The following is a 26,633-nucleotide window of genomic DNA, read 5'->3' on the forward strand; positions in this document are numbered from 1 at the left end:
TTGCTGTTCCAGTTAATCCATATTTGAAAGCAAATTAAGGAGCAGGAAGGCCCCCTGTTTGGGAATAGGTATCTGTTGCAGGAGGATAGCCCATACACTGGTGAGTACTGAAATTGTTTAAATTACAGGAAAGGAAATCTTGATTGATGCCCTTAACACTGATGTTTACAAGGGAAACCAAATGCATAGTAACTTCTTTTTCTTACTGGGCATGTTCTGTATCATCAGATAAAATCAGAATCTTCTGAGAAGTGTCATGTGTTTAAAAGTTCATTTGTTACTATTTGGAAAGTGCTTTCTCAAACCTTGGAGGAGTTCACAATGTTGTAGTTTTTTAATTGGCTGGGTCTTAAAAAAACCAACCAACAAACAAGCAAACCCCAAACCTCTATTTTTTATTAGAATAGCTTAAAAAAACCCCTGAAGTCTTAAAAGACTTTAGGTATGAATTTAGAGAATTGTATTTTGCATTGGAAAAAAATTTAAATTTGTGACTGCTGTAGAGAAGGATCCAAACAAGTCTATTAGGAAAAGTTAACCATGGGAGTCCCTGAAGCAGCACTGTTGAAAGAACTTCTAAGACATCTGGCTCAGCCTGAGCTTTTGATTGCCTCTTTCTGAGCAAACAGGTACAGTACAAAAAATGTCACGGTGCATTGACCCAGAGCTTTGCTGACTGAAGCCAACAGCGTTATTCCTTGTCCTGTTAGTTTTTACATGGGTGTCTGAACATAAAAAACATTTTTAAAGTGTTCCTCTTTCTCTCCTGAACAGCTGGGAAATCTCTCTCTGTTCCTAAGTGTTTTGAGAGCTGTGAGATTCATCCCGTGGTGTCTGTTAGGCAGCACACCCATGAGGTTGAAGAAGAATTTCAAATTATTGCTACAGCTGATTTCATTTAGCATAACAAAAACCTTCCATGGCTTGAGCCAAATGTCTTTAATCTATGAAGCAAACAAACCCTCCAACAACAAGAACTTATTGAAAAGTCGATACTCGAGTCTCCTTTTTCTGTCAGTAAATGTGCGGCACAGAAAATGAATGTGCAGCTTTTGGCTTCAGTCATAAATGGCTGACTGCCATAGACACAACATTTTATAGCTGCCAGGGGTCTCACTTTGAATGTGCTTTTTCTCTGCAGTAGTCAGATGACCTTTAAATGAATGCAGGTGTGTCTCTTATAACACAAATTTTTATCATGTGAGCATATTTCTCAGTCAATAAATGAGCTTTAATTACCTTTCACATCTGTTTTCTTCACTTACCAGTGAACAGAGTGATCTTGTACTTACGTTGAACTGCAAATTTTTGGTGGAGTCTATTTGCATTTTCAAGGTTGTATTTTAGTAGTACTTAAAAATAGTAATAGATTTTTTAAAAATTGCTCTGTAGCCTTTTTTTCATCCCCTTTTCGTCCCTCCTCCCAATTTCCTTCCCTGCCTTCATATACGTAGGCTTTTGGTCTAGGGAATGCAGACCAGAAAAGGAATCTGGCTTCAGAGGAATCTGGCTTCAGCAGCAGTATCCAACAGTGGAATGTGGGTCTTAAATCCAAAAGTGGAGAGAGGAAGCAGCAAGAAACTACTGAATGGCAGAGATCTTTCAGGCAGATCGGTACTTGTGGAAGTAGAAGGAATACAGTAGTAGAGGATGGCTTAGACCAAAAACTAGTGATACACAGGCAGCAAGACCATGGTAGGGATAAAGAAAATGTCAAGAAATGCAGAGGTGAGGAGAATCCAAGGTGATGTGTGAGTTTGAGCTTTTCTGCCAGCCTTTCCCCACTCAGCCTTTGACACTGGTGAAAATGCTAAGTGCTCAGTAATGTGTAAGTGCTCATTTATAGACTAATAAACACATACACATTTAATTTGAATGAACTGCTTTCATGCTTAAAAATAATCACACAAGTTCTCTCCTGTGTTGAGTAGTGTCTGGAAAAGAGAACAGGCCAAGTTCTTTTATGAATAAGACTTGGTAAGGAAGAAGAAACAGTTGCTGTACTGTTTGTATTGTCTTTATCAGTAGGCATTTGTCAAAAAAGGAGTTTGAATTTTAAACCAAGAGACTTTTGGGTCTGATTTTGTTGGTTTTGGTTGAACAAATCCCAGCAGAGAAACCTTTAGGCCCTGAAGCTTGGTCTTGACCCACACCTTCCTGTGAATTCATTATTGATAATACTTTGCAATCGTCTCTTCCATAAAGTGGCTCAGAAGAACTTGTCGGTAGTCTGTCACACTCTGGACGTGTGATAGTTTTTCCTAAAAGCTACTACTCTAGGCCTTGCCTTTACCTGTTACCCATGTCAACGCTTACTGTAATACTTCTGTCTTAGATCCCTGCCAAAATGGAGCTTCATGTGTGGATGGGATAAACTCTTTCTCATGCATCTGCCTACCTGGATTTCATGGAGATAAATGTCAAACAGATACCAATGAATGTCTGAGTGAACCATGCAGGAACGGAGGCAAGTGCACCCACTATGTCAACAGCTACACGTGCAAGTGTCAGCCTGGGTTTGAGGGGATCAACTGTGAGAACAACATCGATGAATGCACTGACAGGTGAGATCACTTCACTGTGCTATGCACTAGGGAGCCACACAATGTGTGCTTGTGGCTTGAAGTCAGTCCTACTCAGAAGGAGTTTTTAACGATGAGGATCTGGTTTCCTGCCTTTCGTCACTGAGACATGCTTGTGATTCATGCAAGGAAAACTTGCTTACCTTGTGCAGGATACCAGCTGAAAGACAGTTGCCTGTCAAAGTTGGTCTTCTGTTTGCATGACTAGTTAGAAACTTCGTTCCATTATAGGAGCAATATGACAGTGTTTAATAAATGTTAAGACAGTAACAGATGCTAGTTTATTAAAACGTGAATAATTTCTTTTTATAAGACCATTATCATATAGGGGAGGGGAAATAATTGATTTGTTATGAACAGTTACTGTGTTGAGAAATATGAAAGCTGCAAAAATGGATGCAATGGCCAACTCTCAGAAAGGCAGGAGAATTAAATTAGCCCTGAGTTGAGTTATTGACTGCAAATAATATGAAGAAGCAACCAGGAGGAACAATAAATCCACGAGTTCTGTACTGGAAAGGTTTAATTATCAGACCTCTTTTAATACTCACAAATTGGATGTGTCGAGATAAAACCTGAGGTTGTTCTAAGGAGGAGGTGTGGAACTGAGTTAAAATACTTAACAGCTGGTCTTTATATAAGTGATTCACTTGGTACTTCTAAAAGCTCTTCGAGAGTTAACCCTGTGTATCCATCATCTGCCTGCATATTTTGTTTTAAGTTTTGTTAGGACTGATGTAACTTCAGATTCTCAAATGGGAATCATTTCTAATAAAGCTTGAAATCGTTAAAAGAAAAAATTTTAAAATATTCTGTTCTAGTCTAGTTACCAGAAACAAATAAGGTACCTAAATGCAAAGCTTTTGGTATTCTCATGTGTTTTCTGCACACAAACAAAAGATCTTTCTTATCTTTTATAAAATTGCATTTGTGGGGGAGGAAGTATTTTAACATCTTTTGCTTAAGAACAGGATTGTGTCACTGATGAGGGTGTGTTGAATTTGCACAACAGTTGTTTAATCAAGTGAAACATGTTGGGTGTTCTAGCAGAATGCCTGGTTCTTCCTTGAGGTTCATCCTGGTTTTGTTTTCATTATCAGTCAGGACAGAAACCAGTCTTGCAGGTATGAATGAAGGATGTAGCAATTTTCAACGCTCTGCCAAGCTAAACCAGTCACACCTTCTCAACCAAAACTTACTGAGCTATACTCAAGAGCACCATGATGGTTGGCTAATTTGAATTCGGTTCAAATAATTCTTCCGTGTCTTGTGTGACAAAGCCGCCTATGAGAGAGTGCCGTCTTCTTTTGGAGATGGGTACCTGATTTCAGTGAAACATGCTGTGATTGACAGTTCCTGTCTTCTCTTCCTTATTTTGCCATGAACTTCAACAGCAGTTTCTGTTCCCTGTAAAACAGAATTCAGCCCACAAGGCAGAGGAACGTCTCTGATAAATAGGTTGGTGTTGACATCTCTACCATAGTCACAGTCAGAATGTAGATACTTAAAACTTGCACTGGAAGTTCGAGGAGCTGAGTCAGTGGCTTCTCTCATGGAAGTACCCTTTGACAGTGCACAAAACAGATAACAAGCATGAATTTGTTCTGTGTACTTTATCAAACTGATTATCTTGAGTCTGATCTAGGGTTATTTTCAGAGGGGCAGAAGTTTCCTGGCAGGCATTTCTTTAGAAGGAAAAAGGAGTCAATTTTGCATGAGGCATCACTTCTCCTAACTTTCCCAGTCACTTCTCCATAGGACACCTAATCTGGCAGAATTTCTTATGATCAGAAGATTGGAGTGGGAGGGGGAATAATTCCTTTGATCTGAATTCTGCCAGAGCACGTATGAGTAGTTGTACAAATCAAGGACTTAAGGTTCTCATGAGAAGAAGAGGAAGGGATTTAGCGATATCAATACTTTCACATAATTTCAATGAAGAACATGCTTGTGTTTTGCATGCTAAACAAACTTTTTCCTTGAGAAAACATACCTGTGACTCCTTTGAAGCTTTAAAAAAAAAGGCAAATTGTTTTGTTTCTCATAATTTGTAATACAATTGTAATTTGTAATGAAATTTGTGTAAAAATAATCAGTTTGAGCAAGCCACACGCCTACCTGGTACAGTACTGTTTGTGGTCACGTTGAAGCTGGGAAGATTTCATTAAATAAGTTAACTTCCATCACTAATGACTCATTGAAACTCTGCTTTGCTGTCTTTGCCTGCCAAGGTAAAAGACAGTGAGCTGGAGTCCCCTTGAATTGCTGTTATCTGATTTATGCTTCTTTAGCAGGAACTTGTCAGTGGTCAGAAGATCCTGTAATCTGGTTTTCTGTCTCATTTCAGTAACGTTTACATGCTGTTTTGGCTGTGAGCTAATTGCGTTTTGTCTCAGCTTACCTTTGTTCTCGCTCTCTTGCAGCTCCTGTTTCAATGGAGGTACTTGTGTGGACGGGATCAATTCCTTTACTTGCCAGTGTCCGGTGGGGTTTACAGGACCCTTCTGCCTGACAGAAATTAATGAGTGCGATTCACATCCTTGCTTGAACAAAGGCTCTTGCGTGGACAGCCTAGGCACATACCGATGCATATGTCCTTTGGGTTATACTGGGAAGAACTGTCAGGTGGGTGACATTTTCTTGCCCGTTTTGCACAGGACACTGTTTTTGAACTGTCCGACAGCAGAAGTGACCAGGTTAGATGTGAGGTACCAAACGTGGCAGAGCTGTTGTTCCCTCAGTTCTGGTAAGAGGTGGTTTGCCCATTAGCCCTGGGTAAAATAAGTCTGGTGCCTCTAACAGAGCAGGTACCCCCGTTCAAAAGTCTGGAAATTGAAAGTGTCTCTTTGCAAGGAGGAGAAAAATGCTTGGTTATTTATGAGGACAGGTGTCATTGGAACTTTCTAGGTTAGTTTTCTTGTTAAATTAAAAACAGCTCTTAGCTTTGAAAATGGCTGCATTTCATTTGAAGCATAAGATTGCCCTGATTGAAGGCAGAGTGCTGTATTAAAAAAACACCAAACACACACAAACCAAAAAGCAGAATGTCAGTCTGATTACCAGGACCGTGATTTAACTGGTTTATTTTTTACAGGGAGGTGTAGTTATTCTGGGTTGATTGTAGATTTTTTCTTTTTTCCATAAGAAGCCAGAAAATGCTTTGGGGCAGTAACCGATGTGTTTGTGCTGTTCACAACCTCAATAAAAAGCTCTAGCCTTACTTGCAGACTTAAGTTCAGGCAATTTACAGTTTTCCACAGTTGAGCACAGGAGCTGCAAACCCATATTGTAAATGACTGACTAGTACCTATTAAAAACTTTAAACTTGGCATATCACAGTGGAAACAGAATGCTGATTTAATTTTTCAAATCGGAGTTTTTTCTTTTTATTCTGTGCTCATCAAAACATCAAGAATGATTTGAGACTATTTCTAGCGTTGGAACGGTAAACACTATTGTCTTCCTTCATGAGCAGTCTGAGTGCTGCAACTTGAAAATAAAAAAAATCTGTGAATTTCTTAAACTACTGGAAAACACTACAATTTTGTAAGAATTTTGCAACTGTCTTTCGTGCCAATGTGTCTTTGTAAAGCAGCGGGTGTTAGAAGAAGCATTTTAGTGGCAGTTGGGGAGGTGCTTTTCCAGAAGTATGTTGCTAGACATTAAATTGTCAAGTCTGCTTCTAGGTATTGCTAATGGAGGAAGTGAATGCAAAGTAATGAAGTGATATAAAAAAGCAACCCCTCTGCCACCCTAATTATGCATTCTGGGCACACCTCTTAAACCTCATTGGGAGAATTAGCATTGAGGGTGATCATCAAGTACTGTGAAGTTCAGTAGTTCCTCTTCTGTTATGTTCGCTTTGTTTTTACTTGAGAAAAGGATTAATGTTCCTGTCCTCAAATTAAATGTCGTGGATTCTCAGAAAGTCTGCTTTATGTTCGGAGAAGCTTGATCATAATGTATTACTCATTTTATACAAGGAATCAGAACTTTCTAAATTTATAAGTACTATTCAAAGTTGTATTGGAGAGATTTATAGATTACAGCTACACTGTAGTTCTTGTCTTAGTGGTAAACTGGCTTGACCTAATTAGCAAAGCTAAATAAGCAGCGCAAAATCAGACAATGATTCATAAGTTATAGAATTTGCATGTAAAACAGTCAGCTCCTCATTACAAATGCAGAAGCAAGAGGCTCGGTGGTTTTCTTCTTCACGCTCAACTACATGTGATAAAACTGAATTCCAAGTTTCTTTTTGGTTGGCTGTGAAAGCACAGATTTTTCTACTTTAATCTTTGTGAGGAAACAGTTTGCATCTGAAAAGCAGAACTTTCTGCAATTGAAATTGCTTTTTACAGCCAAAATTCAGTACTACTCGCTTTAAAAACCTCATCCTTCCCTCAAGTCAGCTTGAAATCAATCAAATAGCTGTATTGCTTTGAAGGCTAAGTGCTCAAAAAGGAAATGATGGTTATAGTGGCTGGTTTATATTAGGTCAGAGTTATTTTGGGTCCTCACTCCACTTTCATATGATGTTTTTACTGAGTTTTAGTCTCTTCGTTTGGAAACTGCTTTTTTATATAAGGAATCAAGAAAAGCAGTATACTTTGGCCCATCTTGAGTTCATAAAACAGTTGTGGGGTTTCAGTTGAATCTCAGAAGACAGGAAAACTCGAGAGACCATGCTAGAGCGAATGAGGCCAAAAGCAGGTATGGTCAGCTAATGACAAAGAAGAGGAGCAAAGATCAAAATGTGGAACGCGTCTGTCATCCTCAAAAAGCAGTGAAGATGGGGGCAGTTTGGGAGAACAAAGGGCACCTGTTACTGTTAATAGCTAGAAGCCTCCTACTAATGTGGAAATAGAAGCCTAGTCTGAGATAAAACTGAATTTTCTCAAACCCAGTCAGCCAGAGATCCCTCTGCATAGCAAGGTGTGACAGTCAGCTTAATCCTGAAATGATGCTGCCATCTGGGGTTTGCTTCTCTGTACATTTGGCCTTTCCTAGGCATATGAGCTCTTGAGACTGTTAGAGAAGCACCTGGCTTAGACTTGGGAAGTTCTGTCCCTTTCTTTCCAGTGCTACATGGAACCAGTTTTTGCAGAGCTTCATTTCTTTGCTTCTTGAACTTGTACTCTGAGTAGCATTTCCTACTGCGCTTGCCATATATCATGTTGTGGGGTTTTTTCTCTCCAGGCACTTAGGGATCTGTGCAGCAAGTCTCCCTGTAAGAACAAAGGCACGTGTGTCCAAAGTGGAGCCCAGACTCAATGCATCTGTCCATCTGGCTGGACTGGTGCTTACTGCGATGTGCCCAATGTCTCATGTCAGGTGGCAGCTTCACAAAGGGGTAAGTAAGCATCCTCTGTGCTTTAGCTGAAAGCATTTCCCCATGCATCATTAATCTGCACCTCCTTTGCCCACGTGGCTGTGAACACGGCATGCATTGGAAATCCCAGAGAGCTTTGCCTCTGGGTGGTCGATCATGATCACTTCTAAGCTAAAAAACTCTCTGCAAAGTTATATTTGAGAGTCAAGATTTTCTTGATTCTCCCTGACATAAGAAGCTAGCTTCTATGATAAAAATATTAGAAAAGAAGAATTAAATATTTAATGAAGTCTCAGATTTTCAGTCATGCTATTTTACATGGACTGCATTTTTGGAAAATACATCAGCTATTTAGGCCTTTCTACTAAATCCCAGGCAGGCCAAGTTTAAGACATGTTGTCCTTGTACAAGAGAGGCATCTGGTAACTCATGATCTTTGTAAGCATTTTCACAGAGAATACTGACTACTAAGTGCACGATTTAGCTATACGGGTAATACCATGGCCCTCCAAAGTAGTAATTTCCTGCTTCAGATGATGTACATGTAAAAGATTTGGGTTTTAAGTGCATTTCTTCCTGGAAGGTGGCTTGTAGCCCAGGCTGATGGACAGTGTCATGCCATTTTCAGTTCAGGAAATGCAGACAAACAGATTCAGTGTCAAAGTAGAAGGGTGTCAAGCTCCCATACCTTTTGCAGACATTTTAGGTGCGGACACTGAACCTTTGTATTGCAGCGGTACTACTGCAGATGTGTATTCACCAGCCAGTGATAAAATAATACAGCAATGCAAATACTTCATGCCAGTGTTGATGCTTATGATCCAAAGGGGACAGAGCAGTGACTTCATTTGGAAGCCAGTCGTGGTTCTGACCCTCTGATTTCAAGAGTAACTCTTCAATTTTTGAGTTTCAAGTTTTCAATTCCTTGGCTCTAGCCATATTCATTCCTGGCTTAGCTACCAGCACTGTTGGCAAGTGTGTTTTACGTGTTTGCTCACTTGATTTAACTTTGTTTCAGGAGTCGCAGTGGACCAGTTGTGCCAGCATTCTGGTCATTGCCTCAATGTTGGAAACACGCACTACTGTCAGTGCCAGGTGGGTTACACAGGCAGTTACTGCGAGGTGCAGCTGGATGAGTGTGACTCCAGCCCCTGCCAGAACGGTGCGACCTGTCGGGATCACCTGGGTGGATACCAGTGCGAGGTAATGCATGGTGGTTTAGTAGGAAGAGGTCTAAATATTTAGAGCATTGTAATGCAAAGGAATCAAATCAGAAACAGATGCAAGTGGTAGAATAGCTTCAAAGAGGGGATAAAAGCAACCTGCAACTGGAAAGAATTTTTAGTTTAGCTATGGCAGAAGCAGTGCTCCTGAGAGGCTTTTAAGACTGAGTTGGAGGTGTGATCGTAAAGTGGTGTGGTTGATGGGCATTTGAACTCCTTGCCTCTTTGGAGACAGAGTTCTTACCTTGAAAGATTTTTTGCCTGAGGTGTGGTTTATATTAAAATATATGTAGAATGTATTAAAGGAATGTTGTATTCTCCCTATTGGATGGGCAAAGTATCCCTTGCGTCCAGGGTGGGAGATACCTTCCACTGCCTTCTGTTCCCTCCAGCTGATGGAGGGAGCAGTGTAGACCATGACATTATGGTATGTCAACCTTCCTAAGCTTTTCAGAGTGGTAGAACACCTTGGAAGCTCATTCCCGGAAGGAAAGGCTGAGTTTTATGTAAACCTTAAGTCAAAACTACTAAGCTAGCCTCAATGCTAAAGGGTGTCAGGATTCAATCGCTGTATTTTGCAGGAGTAAAGTCACTCAAATTCAAACATGCAGTGCGCTGTTGAGTAGTCACATGGTCAAGTTGTGTGCTTAAGCTGGCTGGCTGTGCAGCCCTTGAAATCACTTGCAGTTGTGTAGCTACAAAGGCAGTAAAAATCTGTCCCATTGAGGGCTCATTTTATCTGTGTTAGCCTTTCTCAGATGTCTACTAATGTGTCTGTTAGGAGAAGATTATTCACACTTATTTTTATACTGGCAGTGTGTGCCTGGATACCAGGGTGTCAACTGTGAATATGAAGTGGACGAGTGCCAGTTTCAGCCCTGCCAGAATGGAGGAACATGTATAGATCTCGTCAGTCATTTCAAGTGCTCCTGTCCACCGGGAACTCGGGGTATGAAGCTCAGCAATTAAATGAATGTTACAAGAGTGGATTTTCCTTTCTGACTACTGGTTTTATGATGCAGAGTCTAACAGGAATGCATTATTTTCTTTGAAGAGTGTTCCCAAAGTGCACTGAATCCCTTGAGATACATATTTTCTCTTTAAAAATAAATGCTGCTTTTTTTTTCCTTTTTCTTCTTTCTTTTTTTCTTTTAAAGGAATAGGCCATGACAGTGTCCTTTGGGAATGTATGATCCATCTTTGGTAATGGGGATGGACAAGATTACCATTAAGGTCTCTCCCAGCCCTGTCCGTTTTGATATAGTAAATCCAAGGTTTCTTTTTGGCTAAGATGCCATGAAATATACAGAAAACTGGTTCTTGCATAATTTCGAGTGTCCTCTACTTGTTCAGATTTTGGCTCTGCATTGTCCTCTGTCCTGTAGTCTTTTGAGGAAAAGTAGTTCATTGCCTCTAGGCTAGCTTAAACTATTTCAGCAAATTTGAGCTCTTTTATTAAAAGCTCTGTTTAAAAAAAAAAAAAAGTCCACAGTTACATAATGGCGGTTTTCAGTAAGTATGATTCCACAGCCTGTTTAATGTCATTTTCTTGAAACCTAACTTTCCATTTCCCTGTTATGTCTGACCTGACAGCTCTGACTTCTGCCTTTGAAAAGACTCAGGATTGCACATTTTAGCCCATCAGTGAATGCTTTCTCACTTGGCTTTTTTTCTGAAGTTTATTTCTCAAGTTAGTTAAAGATTTTACATTCCTCTGAACTTACTTTTTCTTTCTGAAGTGTGTCATCTCGGTGTAGGCAAAATCTCCAGATGTGTGTCAGATAGAACTAAGTTCTTGGTTCATAAAGTAAATTTACGTAAAATTATAACATATTTGCCTCCTGCCTATGCATATTACCACGTCATTCACTTTAATGTGGCTGTCAGCACATCTCCTCAGTCTGGATAAGTGTTTATTTCATTGTAAATCATTAAGTTAGCAATTCTTCATGTATTGTTCTTAGTTTGGTCCTCCAATCTAAAAGAAACAGAACAAGTTGCTTCTTATGTCTCTACATCAAAGTCTAATTTTGTACCAGTTTCTGTATTGCCAGAATTTTTGTGTTGTACTAAAGCACCCTCCCTCCTTTGAGAGGTTCTGAATGTACTGCTTTTAATTGTTCATTCTTTATTTGTTGAGATTAATTACTTTTTGATTGTGACCAATTTTTTTTGGTAAATGAAAGGAACTAGAGAAGATTGTTACAATTACTTATGATATTAAGACTTAGCTCTTGTCCCTGGCCCAGTTTGAAGTGAATACTTTACTAATGCCAGTATAAGCATCATCCATGTTTAGGTGAATGACTGTTCTTGCTCTACATGAATCAACTGAATTAACAGACAGAAAAAGCCTACTTGCTCAACTTACCCTCTCTGTCCCCTTTTATCTGTTATACTGTGCGATGAAGGCAGAACCAGTACCAGACATTGTCACTTGAAAGGGAAACCCGTAGCGAGAGGGAGAAGCTGCCATCCCTAGCTGGTGTGGAGAGTTTACTGTAGGTCCCCAGAACTCAAACTGCAGGAATGGCATGCTGGCCAGGAATCTGTGTTTTATCACAGTTGCTTTTCTGTTGATTTGTTGTTGCTTGTTTTAATGCTGTTGCTACAAATGCTCTTTGCCGAGTTTCAGGGTTACCGCCGAGTTAAATGATGGGAAGCTCGCAGCCTTGCAAGGACGGCACAGGGCTCTCTGGCTGTGTTCAGTCACAGGGCTAAACTGGGTGCATCTTTTTTGGTTTTAGTTTGGTTTTATGTTTTTAATTATGCCCTTAAATTAAGTCAAGTATGAAAGCTGCTAAATACCAGTATGACCTACCATTGAGAACAGCCTGGATCTAAAACACATGCTCCCTAGGTCTGGTCTGAGGGTGGCTGTCTGCACGGGGTATGGATTGGATTAAGCTGGGATCTTTACCTGTTTATATCTAGGACTGTGAGCGACATGGCGTTAAAACTTTATGAACGGTGTAGGAAATGAGGCCATGACACCGTATCCTCAAATTGTTACTTTTTACTGTCTTGACAGGCCGTTCCTGTGAGGAGAACGTCGATGACTGTGTTTCACACTCAGGAGTACCCCGCTGCTTTAATGGAGGGCAGTGCATTGACCAGATCGGGGGCTACAGCTGTATTTGTCTCCCAGGCTTTGCAGGCGAGCGATGCGAGGGAGATATCAACGAATGCCTCTCTAGTCCTTGTAACCCTCGTGGAAGTCTGGACTGTGTTCAGCTGATAAATGATTACATGTGCATCTGTCGTAGTGCTTTTACTGGTGAGTAGTCGTAAACATGCTTCCAATTTCAGAGTAATGTCTTGAAAAATGGTCATTCTTTCCCTTTCTGGCAGTCCTGTTATCTAGTTACTTCCCTTTACAGTATCTGATTGTTTCCCTACCCCATGTCTCAGTTTTTAAACCAACCTTTCTTTTAAAACTTCTAAGAAATTTGGCTTTCAGAGCTGTCTCAGACAATGGAATCTCCTGAGATGTTTGGCTGCCAGGATTTTTTTTCTGTGGTACTTTTGTCTCCTTCCTAACTTCACATTTCTAATATTGAAAGTGTAACTGTTCACGTGTCAGCTTCTCCATGGCTTTTCCTTTTGCAGAGCAGCATATGAATTTGCTCTATAAATCGGTGTCGTGGTATTCATAATTAGCTTTTGGCTTCCTTTTCTGCTCCTCTCTCCCTTTCTTCCTTACATTGGTGATGTGATCAAGATGGAATACTCTATGCATAGGCAGACTGTACATTCCTAGCTTAGTGATGTGAACCTTCCACAATCCAACTCTGAATCACAACTTTGCAAAAATTTCACACTGCGCAAACTTATGTCTCGCTCTCTCTAGGTCTCTTCTTTGTTAGCATTGCTGCTGTTCTGCTTTCTGCCTCCCACTGGGCATAAGTTTGGGCTGATAGTCTCCAGATGTGTCTTAACTTTCAGCTTTCCAGTTTCCACGTCAATTTAACGTCTTATGTATTCAATTTTCCTCTGTTAAAACCTTTCACTTTCGCTGCTTACTAGTGACCTTCTCTTCATGGTTTACCAGTAGTTTTTACTCTTTTTAAATTTAAAGATACTGTGATTTTCCACTGAATTTGTGATTGTCAGATGCAAAGAAACGACAAAGACATACATTTGAAGAATTCATGTAGTAGTTTTTGAATGCATTACCTAGACGGACAAAAGAAGTTCCTAAAAGACTGACATATGAGGGGAGCCAGGCTAGCTAGTAAGACACCAGTGCAGGTCATCAGATAGGTTTATTTTTAAGCCCATCTGTTAAGCTTGCCTTTATGAATTATGCCTCATGTTGCTTCGGGCTCTCATGGAAGGGTTGCTGGAACTTGTGACATGGGGAGTGCAGACCTGCTGTGCACCCTAGGAGGAGCAGGGAGAGCTGTTGTGTCTCAGACATGAAATCTGTCTGGAAATGTTAGGCACAGAAGGGGAGCATTCTTCTTCCTCTAGCTGCTCATCTTCTGCGCATTCCCCATTGACCTTTCTGCCTGGGAGGGGAGGGGGTGGCTTTGCTGTGGTTTGTGACTGATAGGATGCCAGGACTCCGTGGGCCATCCTGCCCTGTCTGCTGCTGTCTGCGAGCAGTCAGTCTTGGCTGCATATGTGTGGACACTTCTATTAATGTTTTCTTAGGGGGTCCAAGTCATGCTTAGGTCATCCTCATCTTTTTAAAGTCTGTTGTCAGAGTTTGACTCTGGGAACTGCTGCAAATGCTAGTTGGTGCAGTAAGACCTCTGTCTAGCTCATCAGTCTGAAGAGAGTCCGCTTGCTTGTCCTATTCACTCATGTTGCATCTGGTCCTGAGGGTTGTTCATTCATGTGTGTGATTTGCCTTTGGACTCATTGAGCATCTCCCAAAAAGTAAAGAAGTCTTAGGAACCTCCACATTGATGTGGTACAGCACCTTCAACCTCTATGCCTGGCTGACAGCAGCAAATTCTGTCTTTGTGCTGGGTTGCACGCATTCTTGAGGAGGCAGCAAGGTGGGCTGTCTCCAAATACACCTTGTGGATTCTGGGCTTGTGCCTTCCTCTACCATTATTAGGCAGCTACTTGGAGAGCATGTGTTACCTGAAGAGACGTTCCCAACCTGTTCTGAGGGGAAGGTCTCACTGGAGTGTTTGGCTCATTGGCTATTCATTGGAGTGTTTTGCTTTGTGATGGCTTTTTGATGTGCACACACACACATTTCTCTGCTCTCTTCTCCCCATGTGTCTACACCTCAGGTCGTCACTGTGAGAGTGTAATAGATGTGTGTCCCCGGAAGCCTTGTCAGAACGGAGGTACCTGTGCTGTTGCCAGCAATATGCCGGATGGGTTCATCTGCCAGTGTCCTCCGGTAAGCACCATACTCTGAAACTGGATTGCCTGCCTCAGCTGTAGAGTTCTCTGGCTACAGTCTCATTAGTTTCACTGCTTCGCTGTAGGTGAAGGTTATCTTTTCTGTACTACTTGCAAAGCTGTGTGCTTGGACACTCTTTACTCCTTTAGTTTATCTACTTAGCTGGGAAACCCAGGGCTTCCAGGTGCCCTGGGGGAGTGATGCTGCCTGTTGTTACCCCAAACAATTCTGCTGTTGAGGAAGGTTAGCTGGCTTTTCTGTCTTAAACCTGGCATTAAATTTCAACAAATGTTTTTGCTATCCTGTGTTCTCTGTGCTTACTGCAAAATTCACCTTGTTCATGGCTCTTCTAAGTCCGTTTCGAAATGTAACAGAGCCTTGTAAGTTCCTAGTTTATCCCTGAGGCTAGATCCAGAAAATCATGCCTCCTGCAATGAGGCTAGAGGAATTACAGGGGAGAAAGGGTTTGCAGGTGACACTTTGCCTCCAGCCCTTGAAGCGTTGAAGAATAAGTTTGTGAACCTGATTGTTTTGCCTTTTTTATCCCCCATAGGGTTATTCTGGAGCCAAATGTGAGTTCAGCAGCCACAGTAGTTGTGGGCAAGTGAAATGCAAGAAGGGGGAGCAGTGCATCCAGACATCTTCTGGTCCACGGTGCTATTGCCCCAAGCTGTCTGTGGGAGAGGAATGCCAGACAAACACGGGTTGTGCCAGTGCCCCCTGCCAGAATGGTGGAAGCTGCCATCCTCATTCTCAACCTCCTTACTATTATTGTCAGTGCCCTGTTCACACCCAAGGCAGCCAGTGTGAACAGCCCGTAACTTTCAGCCCAGAGCCCCAAGGATGTTTGGATTCCCAGTGTGCAGAAAAAGCAAAAGATGGCTATTGTGATGAGGACTGTAACACTCATGCCTGCCAGTGGGATGGAGGCGACTGCTCCCTGACAATGGAAGATCCTTGGGCCAACTGCTCCGCTTCGTTGCGTTGCTGGATGCTTTTCAATGGACAGTGTGACGAGTTCTGCAACACACCCGAGTGCCTGTTTGACAACTTTGAATGTCAGGAAAATAGCAAAACATGCAAGTAAGGCTTGATCCTGAGAACGGTTTCTGTGTGTCACTAATGTATCTCCTGTCTAGTGTTTTCAGTAGCTGATATGCTCCATGCCTGCTGCTCCCATCTCTTCCCTTGTTTCTGTTGCTGGTCCTTGCTCTTACTGAAAGTTTGGCATCAAGGAGTTTGTGCTGCTTTGTGTACTTTTCATCTATTTTTGGAAAGAAATTCTGGAATTTGTATGCTATGAACTAAGTTGATAGCCTGAGCAATGGTAATGTGTTAACCTGCTTGATGGGTGTGCTTTGCTTTCTGTGGAAACAAATAAATAGGAGGCATTTCACCTTGTACTGGATTTTAGTAGTACTGCCTCCTATCCTGAATTTCACTCCATACCAGCAATACCTGTATTTTTATCCCAGCTGTATTTGCTACCTCTGAATGTGTTTTCCAGCTTGTTTGTCTTGGCCCTTCTTTCTTTTGTTACTTGTGATAAATGCTACAGTTTTGATGTGATGATTCTCCCTTGGTGGGGCAGGAGGTGTTACAGCTTTATCTTAGTAAACAGAATAAGCAGTTCTCTTCCACTGATGCCAGAATTGAACCACGTGTTCTTGGGGTGTTCTGTGCTTCCCACTTCCACCTTGCCAGATTGCAAGCTTATCCTGGGGTTATATTTCTTTTCCTTATATCCTGAATGCGAGTGTTAGTTTACTTCAAATGATTATGAAGAGTGTAAGGCCTTGGCCCCTAGCCTGCAAGTATACTGTACAGAATGTGTATGTCCTATATCTTGCCTGTAATCCTTTCACTGTTCTAGGTATGACAAGTATTGTGCAGATCACTACGCAGATGGCCGCTGTGACCAGGGCTGTAATAGTGAGGAGTGTGGCTGGGATGGTCTGGACTGTGCTGGCGACAAAGCTGAGAAGCTGGCAGAAGGGACCTTAATCATTGTGGTCTTGATGCCCCCTGACGAGCTGCTGGGTGATGTTCGCAGCTTCTTGCGCACTTTGGGAACTCTCCTGCACACCAATCTGAGAATCAAGCTGGACTCCCAGGGAAACCCCATGGTATTCCCATACTATGGGGAGAAATCGGCAGCACGGAGTCGGCGATCACTTGTGGTCATTCGCAAGCGCAGAGAACTAGAGCAAGAGGTCATTGGGTGAGTGGATGCCTTTGTGTTCCTCTGGTCTTGTAATGCTGGTAGCTCTTGCTTGTAGGTGTCTAGGGCATTCTGGACCTTCTAGGGCTGTAGTCTTTTTTTTTAATGGGGAAATGCAAAGCTATTGCGACTGCTAAATTCAGTACTGGGGTGGAGAGATTAACTTAAAGGCTGCAGTTTAACCTAGTACTTCGGCAAAAGTTTCTGTTGCTGACTTCTCTGCCCTCTTACTGTGTCTGTGCAGCACCAGGGTGTTCCTCGAGATTGACAACCGTCAGTGTGCAGAGGATTCGGAGCAATGTTTTCAGAACACAGAAGCTGCTGCGGCGCTCTTAGCTGCTCAGGCCATCAAGGGCATGTTGCCCTATCCTTTCGTGTCTGTCCAAAGTAAGTAATTGCAGAGGGAACATTGCTTGTGGAGGAAGGTGGTCATCAAACTTGGGCTTGCAAAATTCATGCTCAGATTATTGATCATCATCCTAATGTCTCTCACTGCTCAGTATGGTTTCTGGGAGCTAACTTACTCATCCCCAGTTATAGAAGTATGTATGTACAGTATGCTTATTCTGCTCTGAGGGGACATCTGGTTAGTAAGGCAGAGTGTTTAAGTTTGGAGCCTACTCATTTGAATACCTGTAGAAACAGTACTCTCTCGTGCTGCGGCAGTGTGCCACACACTGCAGTGATCTTGTCTGCACTAAAAACTGTTCATGTGCTCTAAGTCATGAATTCAACGAAAAAGGTACCATTAGAGAGAAAGGGTAGGGGGCATTGCTCAGTCTACCAGATGTTTTCTGATATGGCCATATGTAATCCCTTTGATTTCTGCTCCCCTCTCCCTCAGTCTGAGGCTTGGCTGCAGCCTCGTCCTAGATTGGTAATATCAGTATTCCTAGTTGGGTCATGCTCATATCTCTATGTAGATCAGCTCTCTCTACACTCAATCAGGGTGGCTGTCTTCAGGCAGCAGGACTCTGGAGGAGGAAGCAAGATCTTCAGTTCAGCAGTCATATACTCTAAAAAAATATTTTGAGAAACAAGATCAAGGGAAGCCAGAAAGACAAGATGTATTCTTACAACAGTTGCAGCAGAACCTAAACTTCCTCAAGCCTTTGCTCTAAATGCATCACAGTATAGAGACAATACACTGTATGTGGGGAAGACTGTGAGTGAGATAAGAAAGTATGTAGATTGAAGATGGTTGTCTTGACTTTGTTAATCTCATTGTATTTTAACTGGAATTTTTAGGTGAACCCTTGTTACCACCGAAGACCCAGTTGCTTTACCTACTTGCTGTGGCAGCTTTGATCATCCTCTTAATCCTTCTCTTGGGTGTGATGATGGCAAAGCGTAAGCGCAAACATGGTTCGCTGTGGCTCCCAGAGGGCTTTATTCTGCGCAGGGATCCTAGTAATCATAAGCGCAGAGAACCAGTTGGGGAAGATGCTGTCGGACTCAAGTAAGTTTGCATTTAGGCCACTGACAGTGTGGTTTTTTTAGTGTGTTAAAGGATTTTCAGAACAAGGCGTATAAAACTTTCATTAAAGGCACTTAACTCCATAGAGAAAGCTGCCTTTTAAGGTAGAACTCAGGCTATTCCTCTAAATTATAATACATTGGTTTTGGACAGAAGAACTTTAATCTATGAAATGCTAGTAAGGAATCTGATCTCCTGGTTATGTTTGGTTTTCTGACACTGTTTAGTTCAGTGTTTGGGTACTGTTTGCATAGTTTTCTTCTGGAATAAGACATTTTTAGGTTGATAGGTGACAACAAACTTTTAATACATTTAGCTCAATGCATTAAAGACATGACTCGGAAATAATGGAAAGTTTCAAAAGAAGAATCCCATTTATGTAGTTTTGGCTTTCCTCTGAATTAACCAAGTTCGCAGTTCTGAATGCATTTAATGCCACTGTTGGCTGACTGAGACTTCTAATTTCTTGGTCCCTCTGTTTGCAAGCTACTAAACTTGCAAACATCCCATCCTTGGACTCTGCAGGCTAGTGTAAGTAGTAGTAGTAGCACCTGCTCAGCCTGCAAAGTGATGTGTTCTTGTTTGTTAGAAACCTGTCAGTCCAGATACCAGAGGGTAACCTGGCAGATTCTGGACCAGCTGAACACTGGGCAGGTGATGGTGGACCTCAGCCAAAGAGAGCAAAGGTAAGGAGCTTCAAGACTTGAATATCACCTGAAACTGTTAGTGAGGAAAACAGCTGCATTAACTTCCAGAGTATGCCCCTTGCTCAAAACCTCCCTTTGTTTAGGGATTTGTAATATATAACTAACGATATCTGAGGAGCAGATCCTCAGGTTAACGCTACCACCACAGACCAGTAGAGAAACCAGGTAACTTCTGTTCCAGTGTCCGCTTCGTACTCAGGCCTTGCTGCATCAAAAGGGAAGAGAAGGTTAATGGTAGTGTAATGTCCTGCAATTCAGGCCTGATAACATACAGTCGGAGCATGAAAGCTGAGAATGCCAAGCAGAGGTAAATGAAGACCATCATTAGCTTAAAACAAATTAAAAAAAAAAAACAAAACCACCAAAACTAAGAAAACCCCAAGAACTTTCAGTGTCTTTAGCCACTTGATGAGCATTTTGAAGCAACTGCTTATTTCCTGTGCTCAGGCTGAGGATCAAGCCTTGCTCCCGGAAGGTGACGAGCAGATAGATCAGCGCCAGTGGACACAGCAGCACTTGGAGGCAGCAGACGTCTGTGGGAGCACATCATTAGCCCTTACACCACCCCAAGCAGATCAAGAAGTTGATGTTCTGGATGTCAATGTCAGAGGGCCAGGTCAGTACCCTGAGGGCCCATGTGTGCTGCCAGCCAGCCACCAACCTCCCCTGTCTCCAATGGCTGGGACTGCTAACATTTTAAAATTATATGGAGTATACAGGAACACCGGCAGAAATTTTATGGTACTTAAGGAAAGCTCACGTGTGCTCCAGAAGAGAAAGCTGTAGAGATTGAATCATGGTCCGTAGCATGTGGAATATCATGTAACCAGGAGAAAAAGGGTTTGCTTAGCAAGCACCTGTAGGAACTACAACTACAGGATCTCCTTTCTGAGAATGCATGCCTAAAAGATATTGTCAGAATGCTATTGCGGCAGAAATTTGGAAGGCGTAGTTGAGCTGGAAATAACCCCCAGCTTCTGCAGCTGGGTCACCACAGAGATTTATGCCAGACTTCACTAAGAACCAACTTAGCAGGGTTTATACCTGAGGTGTGTGTTGTCTGAAGTGGAAGCAAGGATGGCCTTTTCCTGGATAAGATGACTTCTGGCAGACAATATACCCTGGTCAGCAGTGTGTGAGACATCTGTGCTGGACCAGAGTAGCAGTGCAGCAAGCTTGTTAATGATTTATTTTTTTTTTTATTCACTGGTTTATATCCTCAGCTTACTGTGATCAACTCATTGAATTCATAACACAACTGTGAACTTTGAAGGAGACTTCTTTAACGTACACACACACGTGCAGGCTTGCTCTCTTTCAGTCTCACATGACTGGATGCAGTAAGAATGCTCTGCTGCTTTTTATAAGGCTCTGTGCACCCCTGGTAAGGGACTGGATGCATCATCTGGCAGTAGCTGATTCCTATGTTCTGAGAGGAGGAAGTTGACCAAGAACTTTGTCCTGGTCGGAAAGAGCTGCAAGCATAGCTCTTGTTTCTATGTGGAAAGGTGATTCTGATGATATTACTGCAATTGCTTTTTATTGGATTTTGTGGGAATATTTCAATGCGATTTAATGATGGCTGGACCCATTCTCTCAGTTCCCTGCTATTGTCTTTTCTGCTCATTGACCCGTTAGCTCTCTTAAATACAAAGCACAGGGAACGAGGGATTTGTGTGTAACGAGTGTGAGAACATAAACCACCAGTTTCTGCCAAATTTAAGCTTTTCTTTATTTCTCCTATTGAAGGTTCTAGTTTTGTGGCAGGGTAAAAGCTTTCCAAGTGCAGGCAGTAACGTACTTAAGACTGGTTATTTTCACGTTCACTCAAAGCTTTGTCTAGCAATAGCAATGGAATAATACTGACCTGTGAGTTTTTTTCCTGCTGTTCAGATGAAACTGTGAAGCTTACAGCAAGCTGCTGTAAGGTATCCCCCTCTGAGACATCAAAAGCAAGCAGCAGAGTTATTGTCAGGGGAAGAAATAATTTTAAAAGCCTGAGAAGTGTTGGAGTAATGGGTTAGTAAGGAAGGGTAGGATTCCTCACAGTTAATATAGCTATTCATCTGCCCTGGCCGCCTTCCTCTTCCTTTGCAGGCAGAGGGAAGAAAGAAGCACCCCTGAGAGGCAGTTCACCTCTGTCTCAAGCAGAAATGAGATATGTCTGAAGACCAGATGGCTCACAGTCCAGTAATGCTTCACTGCCCCTAATTACAAAGAGTGTTGAGGCTGAGCAACTTGGGTGCAGGAGTCTGGGCTGGAGCCATCTGAAGCTGGGTGAGTTAGATCCTGGATGCAGGTCCAGGTGGCAGGTAGAACAGTAGAGATCTTTTCTAGAGAGAGGAGAGGCAAGTCGAAATGTCTCGGTGTACCAAAGGGTTGTTCTCTCTCTTAATCCAGCACCTTCTGCGGTCTCTCGAATTTAGGGGGATCCAAGAAATCCAGTCTCCTACAGAAGTATTGCCTAGAGACTTTGCCAGTGGGCTCTTTACATCCCAGTTGTCAGTATATTGTGCCTGTATGAGTCCTTCAGTTGCACCTATCTGGTGAACTTCTGGCTTTACCATCTTGATCCGAGATTTACATTTATTCAGGAGCTGTCTTTGTGAAAGACAGCAAACAGAAGAGTTTTTATAAAATGCTGCTGTCACCTTTGTCTCCCCATGCTGTTCTTTCTCTGTATCCCCCCGAGTGATGAGGGCATTCTTTTTGCTGGAGTTATTGTGAGTGTGTAACCAGGGTTATGCAATTATAGGCATAACTGGTAACACCACCTATAATTAAAACTGATGAACTGTCCCTATTATATGCCCCTCTTTTTCAGTTACTAAAACTGCAGTGGTTCAGACTGGAATTTTCCGTGCTGTGTGTCTGCCTCCAGCTGGATCCTTTTGGGTTCTTTTCCAGCAATTTCAGAGAACAAGCTGGAAGGAGGAGAAAAGACATTGTGTCCACAGCTTTTTTTTCTAGTAGTCCATCAAGCACTTAATTGTGACTGTCTAGCTGGATGTGCTTTTTGCTAGCCTCATAAAACTACCCATGTGTGGCCAACTTAGAAAGCTCTGAAAAGAGCTGCACATACCTGGGAGACTTTTTGGAGGGTGGCGGCTAATGTTTCCAAGGATTTAACATGTACTATAGTTCTGTCCCTGTAGAGCAGCTAGGCATGATCCGTCCAGGACAACTGCAGTGATTGAGCAAGCCAGACCTTTCCTGCAAGTGGTTTTCCCAGGGCTGTGGTGCTGGAGAAAAGGAAAGCTCCTTTCTGTGCTCTGTCTTTCTGCTCTTTGTGTCGGGGCAGTACGGAGGAGACCACAGCCTGACTTGAATACTGAGAAGTACGTATTTGGGACAAGGAAGCAGAGCCAGCAGTGGGAGGGAGAAGCACAAAAGGAGGTATAGCCTTGGACAACAGGCAAGAGGGTCTGTAGACAGGACTGGATCTTGGAACCGAACCCAGGCCCATACGTCAACACTGCTGCAGTCCAACAAATCCTGAGAAAGTAGCTGGGTGAAAGCCTGTGTGTCCTGTGGTTGGGAGCCACTAGGAGGAGCGGGCATTCTGCTGCTGCCAGCCTGGCCGGGGAGCAGACCTGGAGGCCACAGCCCTGATCTCTGCCGGTGCTTGACACAGTTCCCTGTGGTAGAGCGACAGATTTCTAGAAAGTTTTGGAACTGACCTAAAACAGAGAGTCAAGAAAGCTAGGTGAGCAGAAGCTGGTGAATGGGAGCAGGGCATTAGAGCTCTGTATGTTACTTAAAATAGGAGATCATCGCCTTGTTTATCTGCACAGAATCCTAATTCTGCCATGTGGCTTTCTGCAGGGCTCACGCACTTCATTCAGTGCAGATAGTGCACTGCAGATGGAGAGTTGTGCAGGCAGGGAAGCTGTTGTCTGGAAGGTCCAGGAAGGTCCCCTGCTTGTCCATGGAATAAATCGGGCAATTGCTGAAAGATTGTCTTGAATTTCTGCTAGCAAACCATGTTGGAGAAGCGAAATTGGTGTTCACCTTTGCAGAGCTCCAGTGAGGTGCTTAGCACAGAGTGGTTCGCTCCTGCTGCCATCTTAGTCCCTCTTACTTTCTAGGTGCCTATAGTGTGTGTGGAGAAAAGCAATAGAATCAGTAATCAAGTGTTTGCTTTGCATCTACAGTTGAAGTCTTTGGTTTTAGGTACTGAATATTGTGTAATGTTCAGAGTCTGTTGAAACTGAGCCACTTGGCATTTGATGGGTTGCTAAAAATATGTGGAGATGTTTTAAATTTTAATTACACTGCATCAAGGAGGATATTAACAAGGGTGAAAAATCAGCAGCATGAGCTACTCTTCCTGGACCACCCTCTCTGATCAGCAGAGAGGGAGGGAGCTTCATCCAAGGGACCTGAGTTAAATTAGAGGTTTGGAGGAGCCTTTCTCCTTCCAGTGACAATGCAAGGATCCTGGTTGGATGAATATGAATTTAGCCTTTGTGGATGTCCCATCAGTGTGAGCCCATCACTGGAGGCTTGTGGAGAGACACTAGCCCAGTATCTTCCAAAGCACTCAAGCTGTGTGAGACTTCCAGCAATTTGTGTCTGTGGGCAGTCCATGCTGCGATGGAGGGGTGTGTGTGGAACAAGGCATCGTGCATGTGTAGGATGCTACTGGTACACCAGTGAATAATACTGGATTAGATCCTATTCCATGGTCCCTTCCTACGTGGTGTACTTCTGTGAAAGTACAGAGTGTGCGCGATCAGTTTGTTTAGGGCTCTGGTCATGGATGTTATTAAAAGCAAGATGAGGTTGGTTCGGGCAGTCATCCTGGGCCATGTTTCAGCTTTGAGTGCTTGACTGTTTCAACTTCACGATCCTTCTCAGGAAGACCTTGATCTGTAATAGATATGAAGGCTTTTGTCTGCATTTCACTTCAGGTTAATATTGGCAAAATGCCCCCAATAATTGGTGGCTAGTTGCCCAACAGTTTTTCTCTGTCAATTGTTTCTTTTCCCCAGGTATGTGATTAGGACATCCCCATGAAAAGTAATACTTACTCATCTGAAGTCTTTCCTTTTTTTATAGCCCTTGCTTCTCTGTAGGAATTTAGCTAGCCTTTACATTTTGAGGAACTTTTCCACTTTAGCAGTAAACTTTTTTTGTTTTATAATGATCTTGCTTATTTGAGAAGTATCTACGTTCTGTTGAGGTTGCCGTAGGTATTGAAGTCCTGCTTGGAAGGAAAACAACTCGCTGACTCTTGGGCTTTAAGATAAGAGAACAGGTTGGGATTCAAGTGAGTGGAGGGATTGTCTGTAGCTGTAGGTGCTCAAGGAAAGAGGATTGTGAGAGGGTTTCCTTTCCTTTGCTGTCACTATCAGGTTACCATGATATCATCTCTTCCGTTGCAGATGGATGTACTCCACTTATGTTGGCGTCTCTGCGTGTGGGCAGCTCCGATATCAGCGAGGATGATGAGGATGCAGAAGATTCCTCAGCAAATATAATAACAGATTTAATATATCAAGGCGCCAACCTGCAGGCCCAAACAGACCGCACTGGGGAGATGGCACTGCACTTAGCAGCCCGTTACTCAAGAGCAGATGCTGCGAAACGTTTGCTGGATGCTGGTGCGGATGCTAATGCACGGGACAATATGGGACGGACTCCCCTGCACGCAGCTGTAGCTGCTGATGCCCAGGGTGTCTTCCAGGTACAGCAACTGAAGAACCCATTTTAGAGTAGCTCTGTTAATTATATGAGCCTGCCCAAGCTGCCCTCCATTCACTCACAGCCTTGCTCTTGTGCCTTCCACAGTGTGATGGCCATGCAAAACTGTATTTTACATCCAGTTTCCTCAGGTATTCATAGCTTGAAGAACTCAGCATGCATGAATCATCTGGCATGTATTTATTTGGTCTGTTTGCCTCTGTCATCTATTAATCTGGGTCCTTGCATTTCAGTGTTCAGGCTGCTTTTTCATTATAAATTTTCTCTTGAGTTTTTGCAAAATCCTCAGTTTTGATCTGTAGTGGCATTGAAAAAAATCTGTCTTCCCCTGTTGTCCAGATCCTGATCCGTAACAGAGTGACGGACTTGGATGCTCGGATGAATGATGGAACAACCCCGTTAATTCTGGCTGCACGTCTGGCTGTGGAAGGAATGGTGGCCGAGCTAATTAACTGCCAGGCAGATGTGAACGCCGTAGATGACCACGGTAATGCGAACACAACATACTGGGCTGGGCAAATATTTGTCATGGTGTGAGCAAGGAGGAATGGGCTTCTGCTCTCCCGGACTGTGGGCTGCTCATAAATTCTGTAGCTAAATCTGACACTAGGCTCTCCTGTGGAAGTCGTCCCAGCAGCAATAGACTGCAGGCTGCTGCACAGTGGCTTGGTTAGACAGTCCTGGAAGAGAAGCAGAAGAAATACGGGGTTGGATATTGGGATTTTCTGGACTGCAAACATGACTGTAGATAGGTTATTTAAAAAATTAAAAAAAAAAATCCCAGAGCAAGTGCCGAAAGTCCCATTGCATCTTGGTAACGTAGGGGTATGTCACAACATGGTGATTTCCAAAGTATAAATGTGACTTCAGGACAGGTTCGCGTGCTGTGAGCTGCACTGCAGTTGCTTTTTTCCCCTCCGTGTACTCTGTCCATCTCGGTGCTTTAGAAAATAGCCCCTTGGTTTGTTACTGAATTTGTTGGGTTTCCCTGCAGGTAAATCTGCTCTTCACTGGGCTGCTGCTGTCAACAACGTGGAAGCAACACTAGTGCTGCTGAAAAATGGTGCCAACAGAGACATGCAGGATAACAAGGTACAGTTTGGGTGTACTCAGTGTGGCTGTGCTTCCCAACTCAAAGCATCTCTTTGCTGTTGGTAGTGAACTAAGTTCGGATATTCTAAACTGGGTGCTCAGTGCAGGTCTTCCAAACTCAGACTGTGACCGGAACTCTCCCCAAGTGCTGAATGTCTTGTAGGATTTCTGATGTGGGAGAGCAGTTCTCTTCCTTGTTTGGCCAAGTCCTGGGTGTCAATGCTGTCCTGCTTTCCTTGCAGAAAAGGAATGCAGTACATGGTCAGTGGTGTGTGAGAGCACCAGGGTGAAGTGGTGCTGGTGTCAAGCAGCTGGATTCCTGTTAGCAGAGAGACAGATCTGGCAGCACAGCAGCAGTCACGTCCTGTCACGTTTCCAGGGATCTCAATGCAGAGTGGATATGGGGGAGAGCCCCTCTATTCGAGAGAGAGTCTGCACTGTGCAAACCTCCTGTAGCTTCACTGTTAGTTTTTGCCATGTCTTAGTCCTTGATTTCTGTCCTCTGCCTAGGGTTTCTTTTTTGGATTGTTATGTATTGCTCAGTGGATTTTAGAGCTACCTCAAGCTGCAGTTCTTTACTGGGCCGTTTTAGTCCCTTGATACCTTTCCTTCATAGGAGACAATGAGAGAAAGGCACTGGGTGCTTTCACAGTTCCTCCAAGGACCTGTGGCAGAATAGTGCACTTCTGGTGGGATAGTTTAGCCTGTGTGCTTCACTGCCGTGTATGAAATAATCTCTTGTAATCTGCCTTTTTCAATGGGCACCTCTCAGAGTGGGTGCTGCTTGGAGACAATTAGTGCCACACTGCATTAAACAGTGCTTGTAGGTGTTGCTGCACCCTTAAGGGATTGTTAGCTGTCAATCAGTCCCCCCACAGTGAAGCCGCTAAAAAACTTATTCTCTGTGTTTTCAGGAGGAGACACCGCT

General features: G+C 43.0%; 1 protein-coding gene across 1 annotated transcript in view; it reads left to right on the forward strand.

Annotated features, from left to right (window-relative positions):
- LOC104168674 (neurogenic locus notch homolog protein 2-like) overlaps positions 1-26,633 on the forward strand; it is a gene marked incomplete at its 5' end in the record, with an annotated part of 75,701 nt that overhangs the window by 47,290 nt on the left and 1,778 nt on the right. The window contains 17 exon segments of the mRNA XM_009709338.1: positions 2,336-2,564; positions 5,006-5,207; positions 7,782-7,935; positions 8,933-9,117; positions 9,954-10,086; positions 12,169-12,414; positions 14,387-14,499; positions 15,056-15,585; positions 16,376-16,723; positions 16,968-17,110; positions 17,972-18,182; positions 18,790-18,886; positions 19,355-19,523; positions 24,295-24,596; positions 24,953-25,100; positions 25,608-25,705; positions 26,620-26,633. The exon segment at positions 26,620-26,633 is cut by the window's right edge and continues 1 nt beyond it. Of these exon segments, the coding sequence (XP_009707640.1) occupies positions 2,336-2,564; positions 5,006-5,207; positions 7,782-7,935; positions 8,933-9,117; positions 9,954-10,086; positions 12,169-12,414; positions 14,387-14,499; positions 15,056-15,585; positions 16,376-16,723; positions 16,968-17,110; positions 17,972-18,182; positions 18,790-18,886; positions 19,355-19,523; positions 24,295-24,596; positions 24,953-25,100; positions 25,608-25,705; positions 26,620-26,633 (3,322 nt within the window).

The sequence above is a fragment of the Cariama cristata genome, unplaced genomic scaffold (genome assembly GCF_000690535.1).
Source record: "Cariama cristata isolate BGI_N322 unplaced genomic scaffold, ASM69053v1 scaffold5821, whole genome shotgun sequence".
Taxonomy (NCBI): Eukaryota; Metazoa; Chordata; class Aves; order Cariamiformes; family Cariamidae; genus Cariama; species Cariama cristata.